The sequence below is a fragment of the Carassius auratus genome, linkage group LG45M (assembly GCF_003368295.1).
Source record: "Carassius auratus strain Wakin linkage group LG45M, ASM336829v1, whole genome shotgun sequence".
Taxonomy (NCBI): Eukaryota; Metazoa; Chordata; class Actinopteri; order Cypriniformes; family Cyprinidae; genus Carassius; species Carassius auratus.
In genome coordinates, this window is record NC_039299.1 from 1,163,614 (window position 1) to 1,187,399 (window position 23,786).

At 32.7% G+C, this 23,786-nt stretch overlaps 2 protein-coding genes across 5 annotated transcripts in view; both read right to left on the minus strand.

Moving 5' to 3' along the window:
- LOC113068554 (gephyrin-like) overlaps positions 1-23,786 on the minus strand; it is a 1,122,288-nt gene that overhangs the window by 429,018 nt on the left and 669,484 nt on the right. The window lies entirely within an intron of this gene.
- Positions 1-23,786, minus strand: part of fig4a (FIG4 phosphoinositide 5-phosphatase a) — a 55,018-nt gene that overhangs the window by 21,987 nt on the left and 9,245 nt on the right. For both annotated transcript variants that reach the window (XM_026241298.1, XM_026241297.1), the window contains exons 6-16: positions 21,200-21,250; positions 19,548-19,693; positions 18,123-18,251; positions 16,306-16,406; positions 14,999-15,161; positions 10,129-10,226; positions 6,767-6,900; positions 6,292-6,408; positions 4,934-4,979; positions 3,546-3,694; positions 3,304-3,470 (exon numbers count right to left, since the gene is read on the minus strand). In XM_026241298.1, coding sequence (XP_026097083.1) covers positions 3,304-3,470; positions 3,546-3,694; positions 4,934-4,979; positions 6,292-6,408; positions 6,767-6,900; positions 10,129-10,226; positions 14,999-15,161; positions 16,306-16,406; positions 18,123-18,251; positions 19,548-19,693; positions 21,200-21,250 — 1,301 coding nt within the window. The remainder of the gene's footprint in view (positions 1-3,303; positions 3,471-3,545; positions 3,695-4,933; positions 4,980-6,291; positions 6,409-6,766; positions 6,901-10,128; positions 10,227-14,998; positions 15,162-16,305; positions 16,407-18,122; positions 18,252-19,547; positions 19,694-21,199; positions 21,251-23,786) is intronic.

The window sequence follows — 23,786 nt, forward strand, 5'->3', positions numbered from 1 at the left end:
CCAGACGATGTCGCGGTGTCCTCTAGCGAACGGGACGCGCTAAACCCCCCAATAACATCCATTCTGTCTGACAATCACATGCAGAGAGCAGAAGATTATAATGACACACTGAGAAAAATGAATCACTAATCCATTCCTCTCGCTCCTTCAATAAGTTTATCTCTTATGTCAAAGAAAAAAACAAGTCTCTCTGGACTCGTCAAGCTCCCAATCAATAACTAACTAAAATGAGCTATTCTACTAAACTACACTTTTATCTTTACAGTTCTTCCGATGAGCTGAAGCACTAATCAATGCAGTTAATAAAAGTAATAACATTATTTGAATATTCATTAATTTCTAAAGATATATATTTATTATACTTTACAATTTGTTACTGGCATGGAGAAAAAAAATGGCATCATTAATGTAATCAATGATTTCTGATAATTTGCTTGCGAAATGGAAGCAAAATTAATATTATTAACTCATATTTAATTAATTAAATAAAAAAAATGTAAAAAATGATAAACATATAATTAAAATAACTTTTAACATTTAAAGAGTTAAAAAATATATATATATACAAATAATATATCATATTTTTTATTTATTTTTAAATATGTGAAGTCAAAAAGGTTTTAAATCATTCAGAAAACAGGTCATACAAATTAAATTTCTTAAACACTTTATAGGGGAAGTTTTTTTAAAATATTATTTAAGCCAAAAGTAATTTTAACATTTTATAGTTGTGCAACATAAAAACATATATTTATGAATAAATAAATAAACTCTCTCTCTTACTTATTGATTAAAGCAATAAGTATAAATCGGAGCGGAGTGACTAAAACACCCTCAGCTGTTATAAATTTACTGTAAACCACGGCTTTAAGGGAATTATTGCTTTTATAAAACAGGTGTTCCTTATACATTTATGCATTTAGCAGACGCTTTAATCCAAAGTGACTTACAGCGCAAAGAAACAGTTGTGGTTGCAACAAAGTGGTTGCCGAGCAACACACAGAAGTAAACAAAGGTGTGTGTTTATAGAGTATTTTACAACAGCTTCAAACTTGGCTCAGCCAATCAGAATCAAGGATCAATACTATTGAGCCATTTTTTTTTACATTTAACATACTCTGAAATATAAAACTTTAAATTTAAGTGATTTCAAAACAATCCTCACATAAACTATATTATATATGCATAAACTATATAACATTATTTACTTTGATTAATACAATAACAAAAATGCATAATACACATAGTATAATATTATATAAAATATAAACAACATAATATAATAATACAATATGAAAAATTTCATATTGCTTTGAATTGATACATTTTTTTCAATACTTATTTTCGGTTTTCAGCGCAGTGTTCTCATCTCGTCTAAGATTTTTTGATGTGGTGCATCACTAATTAATTTTCTCCACACACACACACACACATAATGTTTGTTTATGTCAAACAGAGCATTGCTGACGGCAAACGATTCACACGGGTGCAATATAATCACAGCGCTTGATTGTAATGCGGCGCCTTCGCCAATTAACCAAACGGCAATTACAGCTCATTTCAGGGTTACATTAGATTTCACTCATATCCAAAAATCATAAGGTTAACATTATTATGAGAACATGAAGCAATTAAGACTACAACATGCGAATTTGTGTGCGCAAATCAAGCTCCCGCGAGGAAGCGATGACGCGGTGAATGTTCAAAACGCAATATTACGGGAAAACAGTGTGACCCAAAAATATTCACTAGCAACCAATGGGTTTCGAGTTTGGAGACGCGGTGACCACGGAGACTAGAACTGGGTTGCTGCTATGATGATGACAATCATGTCTGTAAATACAATAAATGGCACAAAATAAACAAGGAAAAACTTAATGTCGTCCAACTGCAAAGTGATTTCAGGAAATCCAGCAGAACCTGACAATAAACCCCTGCATGCGGCGCATTCACACGTTTTCTGATGGATTCGGCTCTGCACAGGGCCAATAACGTGAGATCGGCCGTTTATAAATCTAATCATAATTATTCACACAAAGCGACCCATCAGCACAAAGGCAGATATGAATAATTCATGAAGGAGAGAATGTTGGTGGAGGATATAATGGCTCACACAGGTCTCTCGCCCGCTCTCTCTCTCTCTCTTTCTCTCTCTCTCTCTCTCTCTCGCTCTTTCTCTCTCTCTCTGTCTCTCTCTCTCTCCAGCTCCAGACCATCATTAGCTTATGAAACGCGACACATTAACATAATATTATGTAATACATACATTTCTATGGATGGGTGTGCAGAAAAATGACGAATAATCATTGAAAATCTGGTTATAAATGTAAAAGTTTTTTTTTTCATTTGTACTGTAATGATAAGATCGGGAGATATTCACTGTGAATGGTTGAAGATGAACAAACCTACTCTGACAGAATGGATACAGAGACTGAATCAGATTCATATATATTTGAGAAAATGACTGCAGATTTACAGTAAAAAATCAGACATTTTTCAACAGAACTGGCCAAAAATAGTCAAAACATATTTGGTTGATGTTGAAATGTTGTCAGGGGCTTTTGTTAGTTATTATATTTGTTTTAAGCTACTAATGGTCCATTTTGTAATTTACTTGTCCAATCTTTTTATTTTTTAAGCATTAATATTTTAAGGAAATGTTATGTGTATATTTTTCTGGTTATAAAAAGTTTAATTAAAAAATTCAAAAAATATAAGCAAAAAAATAAAATAAATATATTAAATATAAAACCTTCTCGTCAAAAGTTTGGAATAATTGTTTATATAAGATGTCTGCTCATAAAGGCCGCATTTATTTTATCAAAAATACAGTAAAAATTTTGAAATATTATTATGATTTAAATAAGCTGTTTTCTTTATGAATATCTGTTAAAATATCATTTATTTCTGTGATGCTCCGCTGTATTTTCAGCATCATTCCTCCAGTCTTCAGTGTCACATGATCTTCAGAAATCATGAAAATATGATGATGTAATGCTCAAGAAACATTTCTGATTATTATCAATGTTGAAAACGGTTAATATTTCTGTGGAAACTGTGGTACATTTTTTTTTCAAGATTCACAGATTAATAGAAAGTTCAAAAGAACAGCATTTATTTGAAAAAAAAAAACTCTTTTGTAATATCTTTACAGTCACCTTTGATCAATTTAATGCACCCTTAACTTATAATTTTGTTTTATTTGATATATTTCAGCATTGATAATAACAGTGTTTCTTGAGTACCATGAACATAATACCACGCCACAGTATGAGAGCAGCATCCAGGTGTTCAGGTGTTTACCTGAGAAGGCGTTGCTATAATAACGCGAGAGCGTCTGCATGATGTCTTTGGAGTGTTGCGTCCAGGGCGCGATCTTACGGTACGTCTTCACCCGATGCACCAGCTGAGATCCTCCATACTGTAAAGACAGCGTGTCGCCGTGATCCTCGTACAGCTCCTCAAACAACCTGCTCACACCATTAACAACATCAGTATGATGGAGAGGAGCGTCTAACTGCTGTAGTGTGTGTTTGCGCAGATACCTGACGCAGTCCGTGTCGAACTGAAGCTTTGGTTTGTCGATCATGCCGAGAGCGTAGAGCTGATACGCCAGAGCACATTTACCCACCATGAACTGAGCGGTGTTGGTACGATCCAGACAGTCCACACAGTTCGTCCTCAAAACCCCTGTCTGTCAAAACAACACGCCAAAAATGATTTCTGACCTGAAATAATGTCACAATTTGTACTGCATGTCCGATCAAATAAATGAGTGAGCAGAAGAAAAATCTTACTGACCTCAAAAGTGCACAAGTTGCATCAAACATGTATGCAAACAATAGGATATGACTACTTAATGGTTAAATAATCTATACTCATCAGAAATGTTTACAAAAAAAATAATTACAGTAATTTACTGTATTTTACAAAGCATTGACAGATCTTTGATAGAGTACATCCACATTTAAACAATCAGGCGGGTGTGTGACTGTTGGTTATTATCAATAATGTGTGGTTCAGATGAACGCTTTGTTTCTGAATGGACACTTCTTGACCAGACTGAGCACCAACAGGAAGCAGATTTTGAGGAAGACAAGACAACAGTTTTTAATGTTATTGACCCAAAGAATTTGGCTGTAATAAATTGTTGCCTGTCAATAGGCTTTTTTTAAACATGCTACACTGCAGCCTGTTTTGAAAAAACCTTTCTTATTTCAGACTGATGTCAAAACTAATTTTCCTTTCGAAAGTTCTAGAGAAGGTCGTTTTTATCCAATCACAGACGTTTTTGATAAGAAATTCAAGTTTTTCAGTCAGATTTAGAGCAAAACACAGTACTGAATCAGTGCTTTTAAAAGAATATAATGATATTTTATTAAGCATTGAATCTGGAGCCTCAGCAATCTTGGTATTATTAGATATTAGTGCGGCATTTGATACCATAAAACATAGCATCTTAGTTTCTCGTCTGGAGCATTATGTTGTCTTACTTATCGAACAGAAGCTTTGCAGTTAATCTGGGTGAGTTTTTCTTAACTCCAGTTGCACTAACTTGTGGGATTCCTCAAGGGTCGATTCTTGCTCCTCTCTCGTTTTCATTATATATGCTTCCTTTGGGATCTATTTTCAAGAAGCATGGTGTCTACTTTCATTGCTATGCTGAGAATACGCAAATCTATCCTACCACTGCAACAAAATAATAAGAATGCTTTAATTCCCATGTAAACAAATAAACGCTGTTGTCAAATCCACTTTTGTTGAAAATAAAGACTTTAGTTTCTATTATTGATCTTGAGAAAGTCATTCATGCCTTAATTTTTTCATGGCTTGACTATTTTAACTCCTCTTTATGTAGGAATCAGTCACAGAACTTTTGGCAACTGCTGTCGTATTAAATTGTGCTTTATGAATAAAACAAACAAAAACAAACCTGTAGCCTGCCATTCGGTGTGACCTTCCCTCCGAGATCTCCCCACCTGAACAACAAAGAGAGTCGTTTAAAACAAACTTTCACCTCGTGTGTTTGAAAACAAATAAGTGCTTCAACACGTGCACCATCAACGCTTTACAACAACAAGAGCTGGAAAACAACAAAAGTGCTGCATTTACCTCAGCTGTGACTCAGATGGGAGGCTTTCTGAGCTCTTATGAGAAGGACAGAAATAGTGCTTGAAGCACTGTACACATACGCAGCTCATCAGGAGGAAAAATTGTTTGGTATATTATTTGAAGTCTTAATATTAGTATTAGAAGTACTAAAAGAACTTCAGCAGTGAAATATATACATCACAGCCTGTTTATCCACGCCCATTAATTCTACATTACAGCCTGTTTAGCCCCGCCCACTGATTATAAGCGCTGCCTGTTTAGCCTCGCCAACTGATTCTACATCACTGCCTGTTTAGCACGGCCTACCAATTATATATATATTGATGCCTGTTTAGCCCCGCCCACCCATTCTACACCACCGCCTGTTTAGCCCCGCCCACCGATTCTACATCACTGCCTGTTTAGCCTCGCCCACCGATTCTACATCACTGCCTCTTTAGCCCCGCCCACCCATTCTACATTACTGCCTGTTTAGCCCCGCCCACCCATTCTACACCAACGCCTGTTTAGCCCCGACCACCCATTCTACACCACCGCCTGTTTAGCCCCGCCCACCGATTCTACATCACTGCCTCTTTAGCCCCGCCCACCCATTCTACATTACTGCCTGTTTAGCCCCGCCCACCCATTCTACACCAACGCCTGTTTAGCCCCGCCCACCCATTCTACATGTGGATTACTTGTGGATTATTGTGATGTTTTTATCAGCTGTTTGGACTCTAATTCTGATGGGCACCCATTCACTTGCAGAGGATCCATTGCTGAGCAAGTGATGCAATGCAACATTTCTCCAAATCTGGTGAAGAAAAACTTATCTGCATCTCGGATGTTAGAATATTGTCAGGGAATGTTCATTTTAGTGAGAACTGTTCCTTAAATATAGTGTTCTGATAAACCCCTCTGGCAAAAATTTGCTGAATATTCTTAAAATGATTTTCATTTGCATGTAAAAACAGACATTTGACAGCCCAGCCATTTTATCATCACATAAATGTGAATTTAAATGAGACATATTTGTTATTAAACACATAAACAACATTATTTACACAACCTCAGATTCATTTGTGTATTCCTTCCACCTTTTGCGTGTCACACACCGCTGCTGAAACAGCCTGCTTTTGTGGAATCAGGTTATTCTCATCTTAATCAAATGGATGTTTTTTTTTAAAGGTCATTTACCTTTCATCAGGACGTAACGTGTGGCAATAAAAGTCAGGTCGATTAACGAAGAATCCCGTCCTCTTGACCACATTCTCAGCGATCATACTGAGGCGATCCAACACGTTACACAGTTTACTGCAGATGAGAAGTTACATTTCTACTGTCAATTATAATGTTACAAAACATTTCTATTTCAAATATACCCTGCTTGAGCTTTCCATTCATCTGTGAATCCTGAAAACTAAAATGCATCACGGTTTCCACTGATAATAATCAAAAATGTTTCTTGAGCAGCAAATCAGCATTTTAAAATTTAATTTTTGAAAATCAAGTGACACTGAAGTGGAGTAATGATGTTGCATTAATTTAAAATAGTACAAATATTTTCCAAATTTTTACTGTATTTTTGATCAGAAAATGAGCAGGAGAGACTTATTTTGAACAGTAGTGTACAGCATATAATATCAGGTCACTTTACGACATTCGTACGCACCTCTTCGTGTATCGCGCCATGTCCCAGGCGATGTACTCAATGCCGTGCTCCGGCGGGAGGAACTGGTTCAGGTTGGTGATGGCTGGATAAAACTCCTCACTCAGGATCTTCTCATGCTTTCTCTTCTCTCGTTTCTGACAAAATCAATCACCAAATCAACAATTATTGATCACACACTGACTGCAACAATTTAACCTCACCTTCTAACAAAATATACAGCAGCAATTTCATGGTGGCAAACTTGCGGCGTTACATTTAGTAATGTGTGGTAAACAATACTGCAAAAACGCAGTAAAAAAACAAAACAAAAAAACCTGCAAAAAAAGTTGTAAATAAAACAAAGATTGGGTATGTTTTACAAAATACTATTTCAATATATTTTCACTTTTTAATTCAATGTGATACTTTATTAAATTTACTAGCAATTTCTGAGTGAATAAATTGTTTTATTTTTTATTTTAGTGTGTTGGAAAATATTGCGTCCTAGAAAAACTGTGTAACAATGCAACAAAAGCATTGTTTAACACTTAAAACACATGAAACTTGTTTGCCAGGATGCTATATTTCCATTTCAGTACAAATAATGAGTTTTAAATGCATAAATGCATTTTTACATAGAAACAAAACTTTAAGAATCTTTTACCCCATTTTATAAAATACTAAATTGAATAATAAACCAAAATTAATAACAATTAATATAGGTTTAAAATGCATAAATGATATGTATTGCAACATTAAACAAAATTTGAGAATTATTATTTTTAATTTAATTAGAGATTAGAGAATATTACTGTTGAGTATCATAATTTTTACTGTATTTTTAATAAATTAAAATTTTGAGAATCTTTTGCTCTCTTATTTTAACATTCTGAGTTAAATAATGAATTAGAATTAATAAACACTGCAATTCTTTTTTTACTTTGGAAGACAGCAGAGATTGCATGAAAACTAAGCACATTTCAACACCAATGATGAGTTTTAAATGAATAAAACATATACATTATAATCACATATACTAGACTTAATACTGAATTAAATAAATCAGGATTAATAAAAATTAGTGTGTTTTAAATGCATAAATCATATGCACTTTACAACAGAAACTACTTTATTTACTAAAATGCCAAATAAAATAACGAATTAGAATTACACTGTTATATTTTATTAGAATAGAACTGTATTTTGACCAAATAAATGCAAATTAGAGAATCATTTTACTTGCTGAATTAAATAATGAATCAATGAAATAACTGTATTTTTACTGTGAAACAAATTTTGCATGCAAAACACAAGAAGCATTTTAATAAGCATGCTTTTTAAATGCATAAATAATATTAATTTGCTCATGGTAACACAACTTTGACTCCTTTTTTCAAATGCTGAAATAAATAATGAATCAGAATGAATAAGCAATGCTTGTTTTTTGCAGCGATGCTCATGATTTGGATGCAGACATGTTGACTCAAACAAACGTCCTCCTCCTGAGCCATGACTAATCCACCATCAAAACTAGTAAGATATTATCTATTCGTCGCACATGCCGGCAGGCAGAAACACACGTGAACGATCTGCGCTTTACGCGTTCAATCCTTGGGCCACATTTGCACGTGCTGCCAAACGACTCCAGCTTTCACAGAAATCTTTCTACGGCTGCCTTAGTCTTCCTGCAACCCACAATGCCGTCTGCTTCCCACACACACACACACACACTCTCCACTGGAGGCCAATGACAAACACACAAACACACTGAGTTTATGCTGGAGGTCAGTGTGCTCACAAACACACATGCACTTTACACACAAACCACACTAAGTGTGTTTGAGCGCACACGTGTTGCGACTGCATGGTCCGTTGCGCTAAATAAGCATGTGGAGATAATTAGATCACATTCTTGGCATGTAATTCACCTCATTTGGGTCATTAAGGCTCTTTTGTCACACGCTTTTATCTGGGAAATATACGGTGAATCACACATTGAAACAAAGCCACAAACACAGGCTGAGGTTCGTGTTAAATCTTGTCCTTTCGGATCCCGTTCTGGCAGCTGGCATTCACATGGGCATCACATGGCTCATATGTGTGTGTGTGTGTGTGTGTGTTTCTGGCTCAAACTGTGATTTGTGTCTTTGTTCTGTGGTGCCACATGACAGCAAATGTGAGAGATGGGAAATCTAGAAAGCAGCTTTTATTCAAAAACATCACTGAAGAGTGCATGTGCGTTTCTTCATGTGTGTTGTATTTATAGTAAGTTCATTAGAAGCTACAAGTGTTCATGTGAAGCACACAGAGTGCATGCATTAGCACTTTTTAAAAGAAATTAACACTTTTATTCAGCAAGGATGCATTAATTTGATAAAAAAAATTAGATTTAAAATAAATGAAAAATATGAACTTTCTCAACATTAATAATCAGAAATGTTTCTTTAGCTGCAAATTAGCATATTTTCATGATTTCTGAAGATCATGTGACACTGAAGACGGGAGGAATGATGCTGAAAATACAGCTGTGCATCACAGAAATAAATTCCACTTTAGCATAGAATCACATAGAAACTGCTGTTTTGAATTGTAATAATATTTCACAATTTTTACTGCATTTTTATCAAATAAATGCAGCCTAATAGAGACTACTTACCCCAATCTTTTTAAAAGTTAACGCACATTGAGCTAAAAATGGTGTTCTCAACACAACGAGACACCGCAACAAAAAAAATGTAATGTGAAATAACGCAAGGTGATATGATGCAATAATTGTCATTAATATCAACAATGCAAAAACTGTAATGATCCCAAACAAATAGGCTTTATTTTCTTCATGCAATATATATATACAGTATATTTAAATTTGAGTTTATTGCTAATTAATCCTCTAAAGGCTATTTTATTGCAGATCATAAATCAAACATTTGAGGAAATTCGGCTTATAAAAGTTCAGACAATTCTGCACAAAATAAACTATATTAAAATTCTTTAATTTTACGTCTGATAAAAATTACATTTTTTCTTGAGTTGATCGTACAAACATATCTTTCTTAATTATGCCTTAGCGTCTCATAATTTAGACTTTTTATGTCATAATGACTCACTATCTCAAAATTTTTACTTAGTATCTTAATTTTTTGTTTTTTTACTTGTGTCAATTATGACTAAGTATCTCATAAGTTTGACTTTTTATCAATTGTGACATTGGACAAGAAAGAAATTAAAAATGGAGCTGACCAATAACACGTTTTACAGTTGATATTACAATGCTTCAGTATGACATTTTAGTGTTTTTTCTTTACGCAAAGTATCATTTGCTCCTGATTTTGTGGTGAAATGGAGGACGTGGAGTTTCTGGAACGGGAAATACTGAATCTCACCTTGACGAGGTTGAGGATGATGATGGGCGATCCAAACCTCTGCAGCATCTGATCGAAGTGAAGAGCTGCGACATGAGCGTAAGGGTCGGCCTGGTCCACTGAGAGAGAGAGAGAGTATTTTAATAAGACCAGGTCTTTATCAAAATAATTCACACTTCACAGTCGTTAGATCCTTGGTCAGGATGACATGAAACCAGAGTCGTTTTAAAGCAAATTAGTTCACATTCACATACAGTTTCAGGTTTATTTCAGTTAGGTTTCTCTGCATTTGAGTTTATTCCCATTTCAGCTTCTAAAAAGCCATTTCATGACAGATATAGGTCATAATCAAACATTTACTAAAATTTGTTACAACTTGACAACTCTATAAAATACTCCTCGGTTGTATGTGTGATAAAAAAATTGCTAATGTTTTTCTGGTCTTAGAAAACATGTCCTTTAAAGACCAGCTGATGCCAGAGATAATATTTTAATCAGTTCTTTTAATTAAAAAGTAAAAAATATTAACTTATAATTAATTACTTTGACTTTATGATATGGAATTATGACTTGTAATCTAATAATTGTCTTTTTTCTCATAATGATTTAGTTTCTCGATTACAACCTTTTTTCCACAATTAATCTGAATTGTTATTAAATAATAATGACTGTCATACTTGGATTTTTATATCAGTTAAAACATAGTAAATCACAATTACATAACATTACATGATCCTTTGATAAGAGGTTGAAATTGTGAGAATAGTCATGATTATTATACAAGTCAAATAAACATTTGACGTAGTTTCTCAAAATGTTTACTTTTTACGCATAATTTTTGCCTCATTTTGACTTATCATAATTTTGTCTTTTTGTTAAAATTATGGCGTAGCATCTCATAATGTTGATTTTCAGTTGTGCAACTAAGTATCTCATAATTATGACTTAGCATGATATATTTTTGAATGTCAATTAAGACTTAGTATCTCATAGTTTTGTTTTTTTTACATTGTAATATCTAATCATTTTGTCTTTTCGTTAGAATTATGGCTTAGTATCTCATAATATTGACTTTCTGTTGTAATGACTAAGTATCTCATAATTTTGACTTTTTACGTCATAAATATTACTTAGCATGTTACATTTTTGACTTATGTCAATTAAGACTTAGCATCTCATTGTTTCGTCTTTTTACATCATATCTAATAATTTTGTCTATTTTTTAGAATTATGGCTTAGTATCTCATAATGTTGACTTTCTGTTGTAAAGACTAAGTATCTCATAATTTTGTCTTTGTTAAAATTATGGCTTAGTATCTCATAATTTTGTCTTTGTTAAAATTATGGCGTAGTATCTCATAATGTTGACTTTCTGTTGTAAAGACTAAGTATCTCATAATTTTGTCTTTGTTAAAATTATGGCATAGCATCTCATAATTTTTGACTTTTTACATCATAATTATGACTTAGCATCTTACATATTTGACATATGTCAATTATGGCTTAGTATCTCATAAATTTGACTCTTTACGTCACAATTTTGAAGATTTTTCTCTTATGTGAAATGGGCTTTCATATGAATTTGACATGAACCATTAAAGACAAATCAATGTGCACTATGTGGGTCATAAGTCTGTGCTGAGCAGCAGGCTACAATCTAACTGTGCAGTTGCAAACCTATAAACAGATTAGAGTACAAAACACTCCTGGCAGTAGGTTATGAGAATGAGGTTCTTTCTCATACACAAATATCTCCCTTTTACATGGGTTCATTAACACCACACAAAGCGCATTCAAAGTCGGCGTAATCAAATGCTTGAGTCCTGAAAAGTCCTTCAGCAGGTCAGACAAAGCTCATGGGGACAGCAGCGTGCTGCATGCTAGCGATGAAAGAGAAAAACAGTGTCTCATCTTCTTGCAGCACCCCAAACAATCAATGAAAATGAAAGATGGCCGAGACTCGAGCCTTGCGTAACACCTTGTTTCTAGTTTTTGTTGAGCAGAAAATCAATATCTGTTATCCTGGAAGCCCTTTGTGCGAGTGCTGTTTTAAACCTATATTGAACTGACCTAATTACAGAAAACATTCTTCGTAAACCCTCATCTTCCTTTGACAGAAGGACATTGCATCAGGCAAATTGCATAATGCATTAGAAAGATGAGTAAGTGCAGAGGATGATGAGTCTGAAAATGAAGAAAATCACATCTTATTTATCAAAACTAAGAGCTTTGGGTCATATCAGAGTGTATTTTTTGTTGTTGTTAAAATTCACAGTAGAAAACTGTTTCTTCTGAAACTGATTTCTTAAAAAAAAAGAAAAAAAGATCAACATTATATTTTGGGCCAGATTTAAGCTATTGGATCAGTTTTATTTGACAAAAAGTCAGATGAGATTGTCTTAAAAGTTCCTTTTCCAGTAATTGTGCTTATTTACTTACAGATACAAAGAAACGTATGAGGCACAAAATCATAAAGATAAGTCATTATTATTATGACATAAGTCATAATTATATTAAATCGAAATTGAGTTACTAAGTCATAACTATGAGATAAATTCATTATTATGACATGAAAGGTCATAATTATAAGTCAATCATGAGATAAGTCACTATTATGATACAAAAATAATTTTAATATTAATAACAGATTTGAGATACTAATTCATAATTATGAGATAAGTCATTATTATGACATGAAGTCATATTTATGATAAGTTGAAATTATGACATACCTAGTTATCATTATTGTGTACAATGTACAATTTCATTATACATCAGAATTGAGGTACTGAGTCACAATTATGCTACAAGTCATTATTATGACAAAATGTCATAATTGCAATATGAAGTCAAAATTTAAAGCTGCGGTAGGGAACTTTTGATGCTCTAGCGGTTAATAAACAGAACTGCTTGCGTCTTGTGGAAGAACATCGTAGCCCGAAATACTTCTCTCTGTTTATGTCAATGAAGAATCACAAAGGTACTGGGTTACTCCGCCGCGGTACCCCCGAAGCAATTTAAAATAGTCCGAATATAAACACTTATTATAGGTGCACCCTAGTGATTCAGGACAAGCTAAAAACACGGTTTGGAAAATGGATTCATGGTGTACTCGCTTATTATGTTCATTTTTCTACATTTTGAACACAAACAAAGTTACGGACCGCAGCTCTGATTGGTTGTTTTTTACCGGGAGCGATGGAGTTTCTGCAAATGGCAATAGGACACTGGGAGGAGCCAGAGGAGCTTGATTTTTTCACAGATTATCTGTCTCATATTCTACTGTCAGGACATAATGACAGGTTTAACAAATATGTAAAAAATATTTTTTTACAAAAGTTCCCTACAGCACCTTTAAATACCTAGTCATCATTATAGGAAGTCGAAATTATGACACACCTAGTCATCATTATGAGATAAAGGTCATTATTATGACATAAAAAGTAAATTATAATATTGAATTATAATAGTCAGAATTTAAATAATAACTCATAATTATGAGATAGAAGTCATTATGACATGAAAAGTAATATTTATGATAAATTTTAATTATTACATAGTCATCATTATGAGATAAAGGTCATTTTTATGAAATAAAAAAGTCAATTATAACTTTGAGTTACATTGACAATTATGAGATAAGTCATTATTATAATTGAATGTAATGAGATACTAATTCATCATTCTGAGACAAAAAGTCATAATTATGATATTAAGCTGAAATTTTGAGATAGTAAGTCATCATTATATAGAAGTCATTATTAAGTCATAATTATAAGTTGAAATTATGAGATACCTAGTAATTTTTAGATAAAGGTCATTATTATGACATAATTTAATTATAATTAATAATAATCATGATAATTGATTATAAGTTAAAATAAAAATACTAAGTCATCATTATGAGATACTTCATATTTGAATGTGTCGATGTGATGCCATCTGAACGCTCTGCTAAATAAAAAAAAATAATTAAAATGTTGTAAAAGGGTACAAAATAAAGAATAATAAATAAATAAAATAAGTACAGATTTTAACTATTTTGCAGAAGAGTACAAAAAAATTATTAAATAAAACTAATAAAGTTTAACTTATTTTGCAGAAGGCTAAAATGAAAATAAATTAATAAAAAATGAAATGAATTAAAAATAAAGCAGTATTTTGCAGCTTGGTATGTGGAGAAAAACTATAAACCTTTATCACTCCCAAAAAATACAAAATAAATAACTAAAATAAAACAATCATAACTGAATTATTTTACAGAAGAAAAAAAAAGAAAAAAGAATATATATATATATATATATATATATATATATAACCAAATTTTATTATAATTCTATTTGTATTTTTCAGAAGGGGAAAATACAAAAATAAATAAAAGTAATAAAATCAAATAATTAAATGTACTAAAATTAATCAATTAAAAACATATGTTTTAGCAGTATTTTGCAGCTTTGCGTGGGTAAAGCAAGTGTAAAATTAGACCACACTCGACTAACACACACACACACACACACACACACCCACACATGAATGTGCATCAGCGTGAAACGGGCGCAGACTTTGTTTTGTCTGACTTTGGGGTCAGGGACAGTTCATCTATATAAACCAGGATCATGTAAACGTCCGTATGCAAAATCTGGCATTTCAGGGTCTGACTGCATGTTTTTATACAGGACACACTTCCTGAATGATCAGATCCAACATCGTACAGTTAAACAACCTATTAACATCCGTAGGCTTTCAGCTCCGAAATCATTTCCACACAAACCTCTAGCAGATAAATGCATTTAAATATAGTCTCTCTCTTCTAGATAGCATCCATCCCTGCCTTGAAGGAGGGAATAAACAGGAAGTAGTGGTGAGGTAATGGACAGGAAGTGGCTCTTACAGCGTATGGGTGGTTTGGGCATCATGGTGGAGATGTCCTGGGACCAGTACAGAGGAACCGAACCTCGGACCTGAACACAGGAGGAGAAACTTCCCGCCGTCAGCGACATGACCGAGGCATCGTGGATGATCTGCTCCGTCTCCACCTCGTTCGCCACATCGCCCTAAAAACACCAGCACAGCTGATCTGACACACTAGTGTTTGCATGCTATACGATCGAGAAGTACACAGATGTGGGGATGTTTTAGCTCTGAAAATAAAATTACATTTCATTTCATTAATGTAGGGTTTAACTATTTTGCAAAAAAAAAAAAAAACTATTACAAATTAAAAAAAAAAAAAAAAAAAAATATATATATATATATATATATATATATATATATATATATATATATATATATATAAATTTACTAAAATGAAATAAAAATAAAATAAAATAAAATAAAATAGAAATAAAATAGAAATAAAATAAAATAAAATACACATATTCAGACATGGGGTATGATTTCAGTGCTGAAAATTAAAGATAAATAAAAAATAAAATTTACATAAAACAACTAAACAATTATTAAAAAAATTAAATTAATTATTAAAATTAAATTTAAAAAGTAGGTTTTGATTCTCCACATTTTGTATATTTTTAAAGACTCTGATGGCTGTGTTTGCATACTTTCTGTACTAAATGAAGAACTTACTTAAAATAAAAATAAATAAAAAAATTAAAGTAAATCTGTCCCCAAAACTTAAATAAAATAAAATAAAATGAAGTACACGTTCAGACATGGGGTATGATTTCAGTGCTTAAAATCAAAGATTATTTATGTATATATATAACAAAATAAAAAATAATGAAAAAAATTTAAATAAAAAATTTATTAAAATTTAATTTAAAAAGTATGTTTTGATTCTCCAAATTTAGTATGTTTTTAAAGATTGATGGCTTTTGCATACTTTCTGTACTAAATTTAGGACTTGCTTAAATTAAAAAAAAAAATATATATATATATATGTATATATATACATATATATATTTTTTTTTTTTCGGGGTCCCTAAAACTACAATAAAATAAAATAGATTTTAATTATATTTTGCAGGGTATAATATCACATTATAATTATTTATAACATAACGGACTTGACTGTAGTTTAACTGTTAAATTAAACTAGCAGCTGAAATGTGTGGGTCAGCAGTTTTAAGTATTTTCACCATCAAAAAGCACCAGAGAGAGTTCAGTGAGGCTTATCGTATCCCAGCTGAACACACAGAGATAAACACACAGAGATAAACACAGGTGTTGGACACACACCTCACAGTTGGCTCCTCTCTTGAGGAAGCGTGTCCCGGCGAAGCGGCTGGAGCGGCGGGCGATCAGTGTGACGTGCACCGGCCGACCGTAGATCAACAACTCTGAGCGCCGCGTTAAAGAACAACCACAGAACAACTGAAGAGGAGCTCGTCCTGAACACAGAGAACACCTGACCAGATCACCAGAGATGTGCAAGATAATAATACAAATACAAATAAACTATGAGATATAAAATAAGTAGGTTTTAACTGTATTTTGCAGAAGGCTATAAAAAGAAAACTATTTAAAAATTAAATAAAATGAATTAGAAATTAAATTATTCTCTACTTGACAGACAAGACAAAAACAATCAATATAAAAAAAGGTTTTACATAATATATATATATATATAATAAAAAGATTAAGCTAATAAAATTAAGTTTTTCTTATTTACTTTATAATTATATATATAATTATTTCTCAATATATTTATATATTAGTTTTTTTAATGATATTTATATATATATATATATATATAGAATAATAAAAAAAAAAATATATATATATATATATATATAAAGCTAATAAATTTAAGAAAAAGTAGGTTTCTTTAATATTAAACATACAAAATACTCAGCATTTTGTATGTTTTTAAAGACTCTGATGGCTTTCTGTATTAAATAAAGAACTTCCTTCAAGGTTATTTTTAAATAAAATTCTTCCTGGCCCCAAAGTGTTTTGTGTGTTTCTCAGTTATTCATATTTAGGTTTTTAAGTCCTCCAGAAGTCAGCGTCAGCGTCTCCATCGCTCTGTTTTAATGCGGTGAACTCGTTCACTTCTCCTTCAGACTCCTCAGGGAGAAACCACAAACAATCAACAGCATCAGACTCTCTCCGGATCATTTCTCTCTCTGCGTGGGTTTCTTCTGCTCGTTTTGTTACGCTCCTGAACCTTCTGCTGGGAAAAACAGCTCACATCAAGCTGCTTTCTCTTACAACATGGTGACGGGTTTGTAGCTGGATCCAGGTGATAAACCCTTCAACCCTGCTAGAAAACACCTGGTACTATCAGAAGTGGGTTTTACCTGCATTTTGCAGGATAAATAAAATAAAAAGGTTTTAAAAATGTATTAAGAATTGTAAAAAGTAATATATTTATGTATCTATTTATTTTAAATATTTTCTAAATATATATATATATTTTTTTTAATTTAAAATAGTGTTTAAAGTATTTAGTGCAAAAATAAATAAATGAATATAAAAGTAACTAGATTTTTTTTAGCATTCTGCAGAAGGCTAATTTAAAACAGACACAAAATAAAATGTAAAATTAAAATTAAACTGATGAAAAATAATAAGATTGTCAGGTTTAACTGTATTTTTCAGTAGGTTAGAAATTAAAACAAAAATAATAAAATAAGTAATTTATTGGAAGAAATAAAGAAAAATAATGAAAAGTTTAATACATTTAAAATATTTTTTTATAATAATATTTTGCAGAAGGGTCTAAAACTAAATTAATATATTTTTTTTTTTAAATCAGTTTTAAATGCATTTTGAATAAGGGTATATAAAAATATTATTTGTAAAAAAAAAGTAGGTTTTAGCTTTAATTTTGCATCATATTGTATGTGGAGAGCAACTGTAAAACTAGATCAGTCCCAGGATAAATCAACAACGCTGACTACACTGTGTGTGAATATTGCTGTTAGATTCAGTTTATGGATGCTGTTTCTATTGTTGTATCACACACACACACACACACACACACACACAGAGATGAATCTGACACAGCGGACACAAGAACCAAACGTTATCTTTGTAACAGAAGAGGATACTGGATTGGCCGCAGAATCCGTGAATGATGTAGAGCAGCCAATCAGGATGGACGATGTCCTTGACCTTCTCCAGCAGACGCACGTTCCACACATATTTAGCGTAGGGTTCATTAATCAAACCATAGACCACTGAAACACAAACACCCCAATTAATAATACACACACTAAATAAAATCACTGGAATCAAGACAGTTCTTAAAAAAAAAAAAAAAGGTCCAGGAATGGCAGAGCTGAGACCTTGATAATTTAAATAAATTAATAATGAACAGTGATAACATAATAATATAAAATTATGTAAAATAAATGATTAAAAGCGTGCTATAAAATATGAATATATAAAATAAGAAAAAATTAATAAAACGCTAATTAAATATTTAAAATATAAATAGATAACAATATAAAATATAAAATAAATCCCAAGGGCAATATAAAATATAAATACAATAGTAAAATATATTTAAATATATAATATAAAACAATAAATAAAAACCAAGACTGCTATATAAATATATAAAATAAAATAGAATATAAAAAAATAAGAAAATAAAATGGTTTAAAAAAATTGGTTTAACAAAGCATGAAATAAAAAAACAAAACGCATTTAAAATACAGTGCTATACTATACATATCGAATATAAAGAAAATGATACAAATTAATTAAAAAAAGAGATTAAGAAAGAAAATAATGAAAACATGACATAGTGAAAGACCAAGAATGCAATAAATATACATTTTTACCACATTATTTTTTCTTTAGTCTTATTTAATTGTTATTTCTGTTTTCATGTCATTTATATGTGCATGTATCTACTAAAAGCTCCTAAAAAACACCAAAAAATCCTTGTGTTTACACACTTGTCAAATAAAGCTCATTCTGATTGGGAAAATATATCAAATATAAATATAAAATAATAATACATTTAATAAATAAAAAAATAAATTACATTTAATACATTTAAAAATAAAATACATTTAATTAACTTAAAAATAAAATACATTTTATAAATTAAAAAACAAAATACATTTAATTTAAAAACAAAATACATTTAATTTAAAAACAAAATACATTTAATTAAATATAATAATACATTTAATAAATAAAAAAAGGAAATACATTTAATACATTTAAAAATAAAATACATTTTATTAATTTAAAAATAAAATACATTATTAATTAAAAAAGAAAATAAATTTAACTAAAAAATAAAATAAATGTAATTACTTATAAAATAAAACAAATGTAATTAATTAAAACAAATTACATTTAATACATTTAAAAATCAAATACATTTACTTAATTTAAAATAAAATGTATAAAAAAATTTAATTAATTAAAAAATAAAATACATTTAATCAATAACAAAATAAAATACATTTAATAAAATAAAATCAAAATAAAATCCTAAATAAAAAAAGGAATCATACCTTGAGTGGGGAGTCCCTCCTCCTCGAAGATGTCAAAGCTGTCCTGTCTGCCGCTGGTGTTGAGCTCCTCGCTCTCTCCGGCGTCACACGGCGTCTGCAGCAGCGTCATGTTGTACTGCAGCGAGTGGCTCAGGTCGTAGCTGTAACTAAAGGTCACGGGGTCACAGGGTCACAGGGTCAGATCGATCACCACTGCTCAGGTGTTCTGAGCAGCTTCACTGTTGCTAGGTAACAGTGCGCTGCTTAGAGATGAAGCGCACCGAATGAACTCTGAGTTCAGATCACAAGACGTCATCTCATTCACAGACAGATCCAGATATAAAATAAACCTGATGTGTGTTTAATTAACAGCACTCTTTTCTTGTTTTCATATGTTCAGCAGCAGACTTGAACCTGCTGAAATCACAAAACTAACAAACTTTTGCTTGCGTTGCTCTTTTGCAGGTTAAAAGTTTTGACAACAGAAGATTATGAGAGAAATGAGATTAATGAGGGGCTTTGATCAGTGATATATATATGTAATGAGCTCATTAATAAATCATATAAAGAACCACACATATATATATATTATTATTATTAATAAAAATGATGTAGATTAAAAAGGCAATCCATTTTATAGCAATTTATTTATTTTGCAAAAAAATGCTGTGAACATTATACATTTATGCTGTATAAATGTATGTTTATATATATATATATTTTACATATATATTTATTCTTCATCTACATATATATGTAGCTGAGTAAAACCATAAAAAATAAATAAATACAAATAAATAAATGTGTGTTCCTCGACGGAGTTAAATATAAACTTTATTAATTTACTAAGGCAGCATTTCTCATTTTCGATTCGTTTAACTTTTATTTATTTTTAGTATTAAAATAACTAATGAATGACTTTATTTTGAACATAAAAATAAAATAATATATTATATATACATACTATAAAACTAATAAAAAAAAACTATGTAGACATTTAAAAAATAATAAAAAAAAGGCAAAAACAACTAAATAAAATGTAAGTTAAAAAGAGAAAATAAATAGAAATTAAAACTATAATAGCAATATCAATGATACAAACATAATAAAAATGCATTTATTTTTTATTACTTTCAGAGATGGATTAATGAAGAAGTTCTCATTAAATGATTTCATTAAAGATCTCACAAATATACTCTTTTTTTTTATTATTATATATTTTCTTTAAGATGAAGAAACCAAATAAAAAAGAAGGTACATTTGCATCAATTCTCAAGATTATTCTGTCAAATGTTTGCCTGTAAAATGTGTTTGTGATCTTCCTTATGAATAAATTACACTTGCTTTTATATACTTAGTGATCTTCTACAACATTCAGACATTTAGAAGTGTTCAGACAGGTTTTAGGACTGCTGTCTGATTATATGAATTATTATTTGACTGGTTGACAGCTTCTTTTCTAAAACCAAGCGACTGTTTCATGAAGAATACATTACGGAGAGATCGGTGAAAAGAAACAAGGTGAGAAAAGGACAAATAAAGCCAGATGATCTCATGAAATCATATCAGCATTATTACAATGATCTGGGAAGTGATCAGAGGTCACAGCATTATGAGAACGAGACGCTTTCTTTCTTTCTAAAGGGCTTTGAGACGAATAGATCAACACTCACCTGAAGTAGAAGTTACTGGACAGATCCACGTTCTGGAATATTCTCACATATCTGTGGAAAAACACGCTCGGCTTGTAAGAAAACAGCTCATAGCTCTTCATGTTATAATCAAAGTCTGTGACTGAGATTTTTAAATGGTATTGAAAGTGTCTCTTCTGTTCATCAAGGCTGCATTTATTTGATTAAATATACAGTAAAAATTATGAAATAATATTATACATTTAAATATCTGTTTTCTATGTGAATATATATTAAACTATAATTTATTTCTGTGATCAAAGTTGTATTTTCAGCATCATTCCTCCAGTCTTCAGTGTCACATGATCTTCAGAAATCATGAAAATATGATGATTTACTGCTCAAGAAACATTTCTGATTATTATCAATGTTGAACACAGTTTCATTTTCATGTTACACTAACATTGATTGAAAGACACTAATACTTTTGTTCATTAAGGATGCATTCAATGGATAAAAAGTGACCGTAAAAACTTTATAATGTTATAAAAGATTTCTATTTCAAATAAATGCTGTTCTTTTGAACTTTATGTTCATCAGAAAGTCCTAAAAAATAAAATATAAAACGGTTCCTACATAAATATTGTGCAGCATAACTGTGTTCAACATTGATAATAATCAGAAATGTTTCTTGAGCAGTAAATCATCATATTTTCATGATTTCTGAAGATCATGTGACACTGAAGACTGGAGGAATGATGCTGAAAATACAGCAGAGCATCACAGAAATAAATTATATTTTAAAACATATTAACATATAAATCACTTATTTTAAATTGTAATAATTTTTCATAATTTTTAATGCATTTCAGATCAAATAAATCCAGCACTGGGGAGCAGAAGAGACTCTTTATTATTACAGACTTTTGAGCACTAGTGAACTACCAAGATAATAATGTATTTTTGCTGGCTGCTTTTGTTTTATTAGAATGTCGCTATCATGAAACAGCTCAGGTGTAACAATATCAGTAGAGCTGAAGGAAAAGCAATGTTATTGAAGCGCTCGACCTAAATTGGACACAAAGACGCAAACAATGTCTCGTGTTACATGAACAGTCACAGGCTGTACTTCTGAAAGCACAGTGTGTTATTTTACATCTCTAACATACATCACAAGAGACAAAAAACAGACTTCACTGTCGTCACACACACACACTTACTCGCACACTCAAACACACACAATCTCACACACACACACACTCACACACCAACTCACTCACGTACACTCATACACACTCATTAATTCACTCACTCACTCATACAAACACACGCACACACACAAACTCACACTCAGACACACTCTCTTACACACACTCACACACTCATACTAACACACACTCGCACACTCACACACACACACACACACACACTCGCACACACAATCGCACACACACAAACACCCACTCGCACGCGCACTCTCACTCGCACTCTTACTCACGCACTCACTTGCACACTCACTCGCATGCACACTCACTCGCACGTGCACTCTCACGCATGCGCACGTGCAATCTCACTTGCACACTCACACACACACAAACTCAATCACACACTCGCATGCGCACACTCACTTGCACGCACATTCATTCGCACACTCACTCTCACTCGCACACTCACTCGTATTCGCACTCTCACTCGCGCACTCTCAATCGCACGCACACTCTGATTAGCACACTCACTCTCACTCGCACGCACACTCACTCACACACTCACTCGCATGTACACTCGCACGCACACTCTGACTCGCATGCGCACTCTCACTCTCTCACTCGCATGTACACTCGCACGCACACTCTGACTCGCACACTCGCATGCACACTCTGACTCGCACACTCACTCGCATGCGCACTCTCACTCACGCACTCTCACTCACACACTCACTCGCACGCACACTCGCACGCACACTCTGACTCGCACACTCGCACGCACACTCTGACTCGCACACTCACTCGCATGCGCACTCTCACTCACACACTCTCACTCACACACTCACTCGCATGTACACTCGCACGCACACTCTGACTCGCACACTCGCATGCACACTCGCATGCACACTCGCACGCACACTCTGACTCGCACACTCACTCACACACTCTCACTCGCGCACTCACTCGCATGTACACTCGCACGCACACTCTGACTCGCACACTCACTCGCATGCGCACTCTGACTCGCACACTCACTCGTATTCGCACTCTCACTCGCACACTCACTCGCACGCACACTCACTCACACACTCACTCGCATGTACACTCGCACGCACACTCTGACTCGCACACTCACTCGCATGCGCACTCTCACTCTCACACACTCACTCACACACTCACTCGCACGCACACTCGCACGCACACTCGCACGCACACTCGCACGCACACTCACTCGTATTCGCACTCTCACTCGCACACTCACTCGCACGCACACTCACTCACACACTCACTCGCATGTACACTCGCACGCACACTCTGACTCGCACACTCACTCGCATGCGCACTCTCACTCACACACTCTCACTCGCGCACTCACTCGCATGTACACTCGCACGCACACTCGCACGCACACTCTGACTCGCACA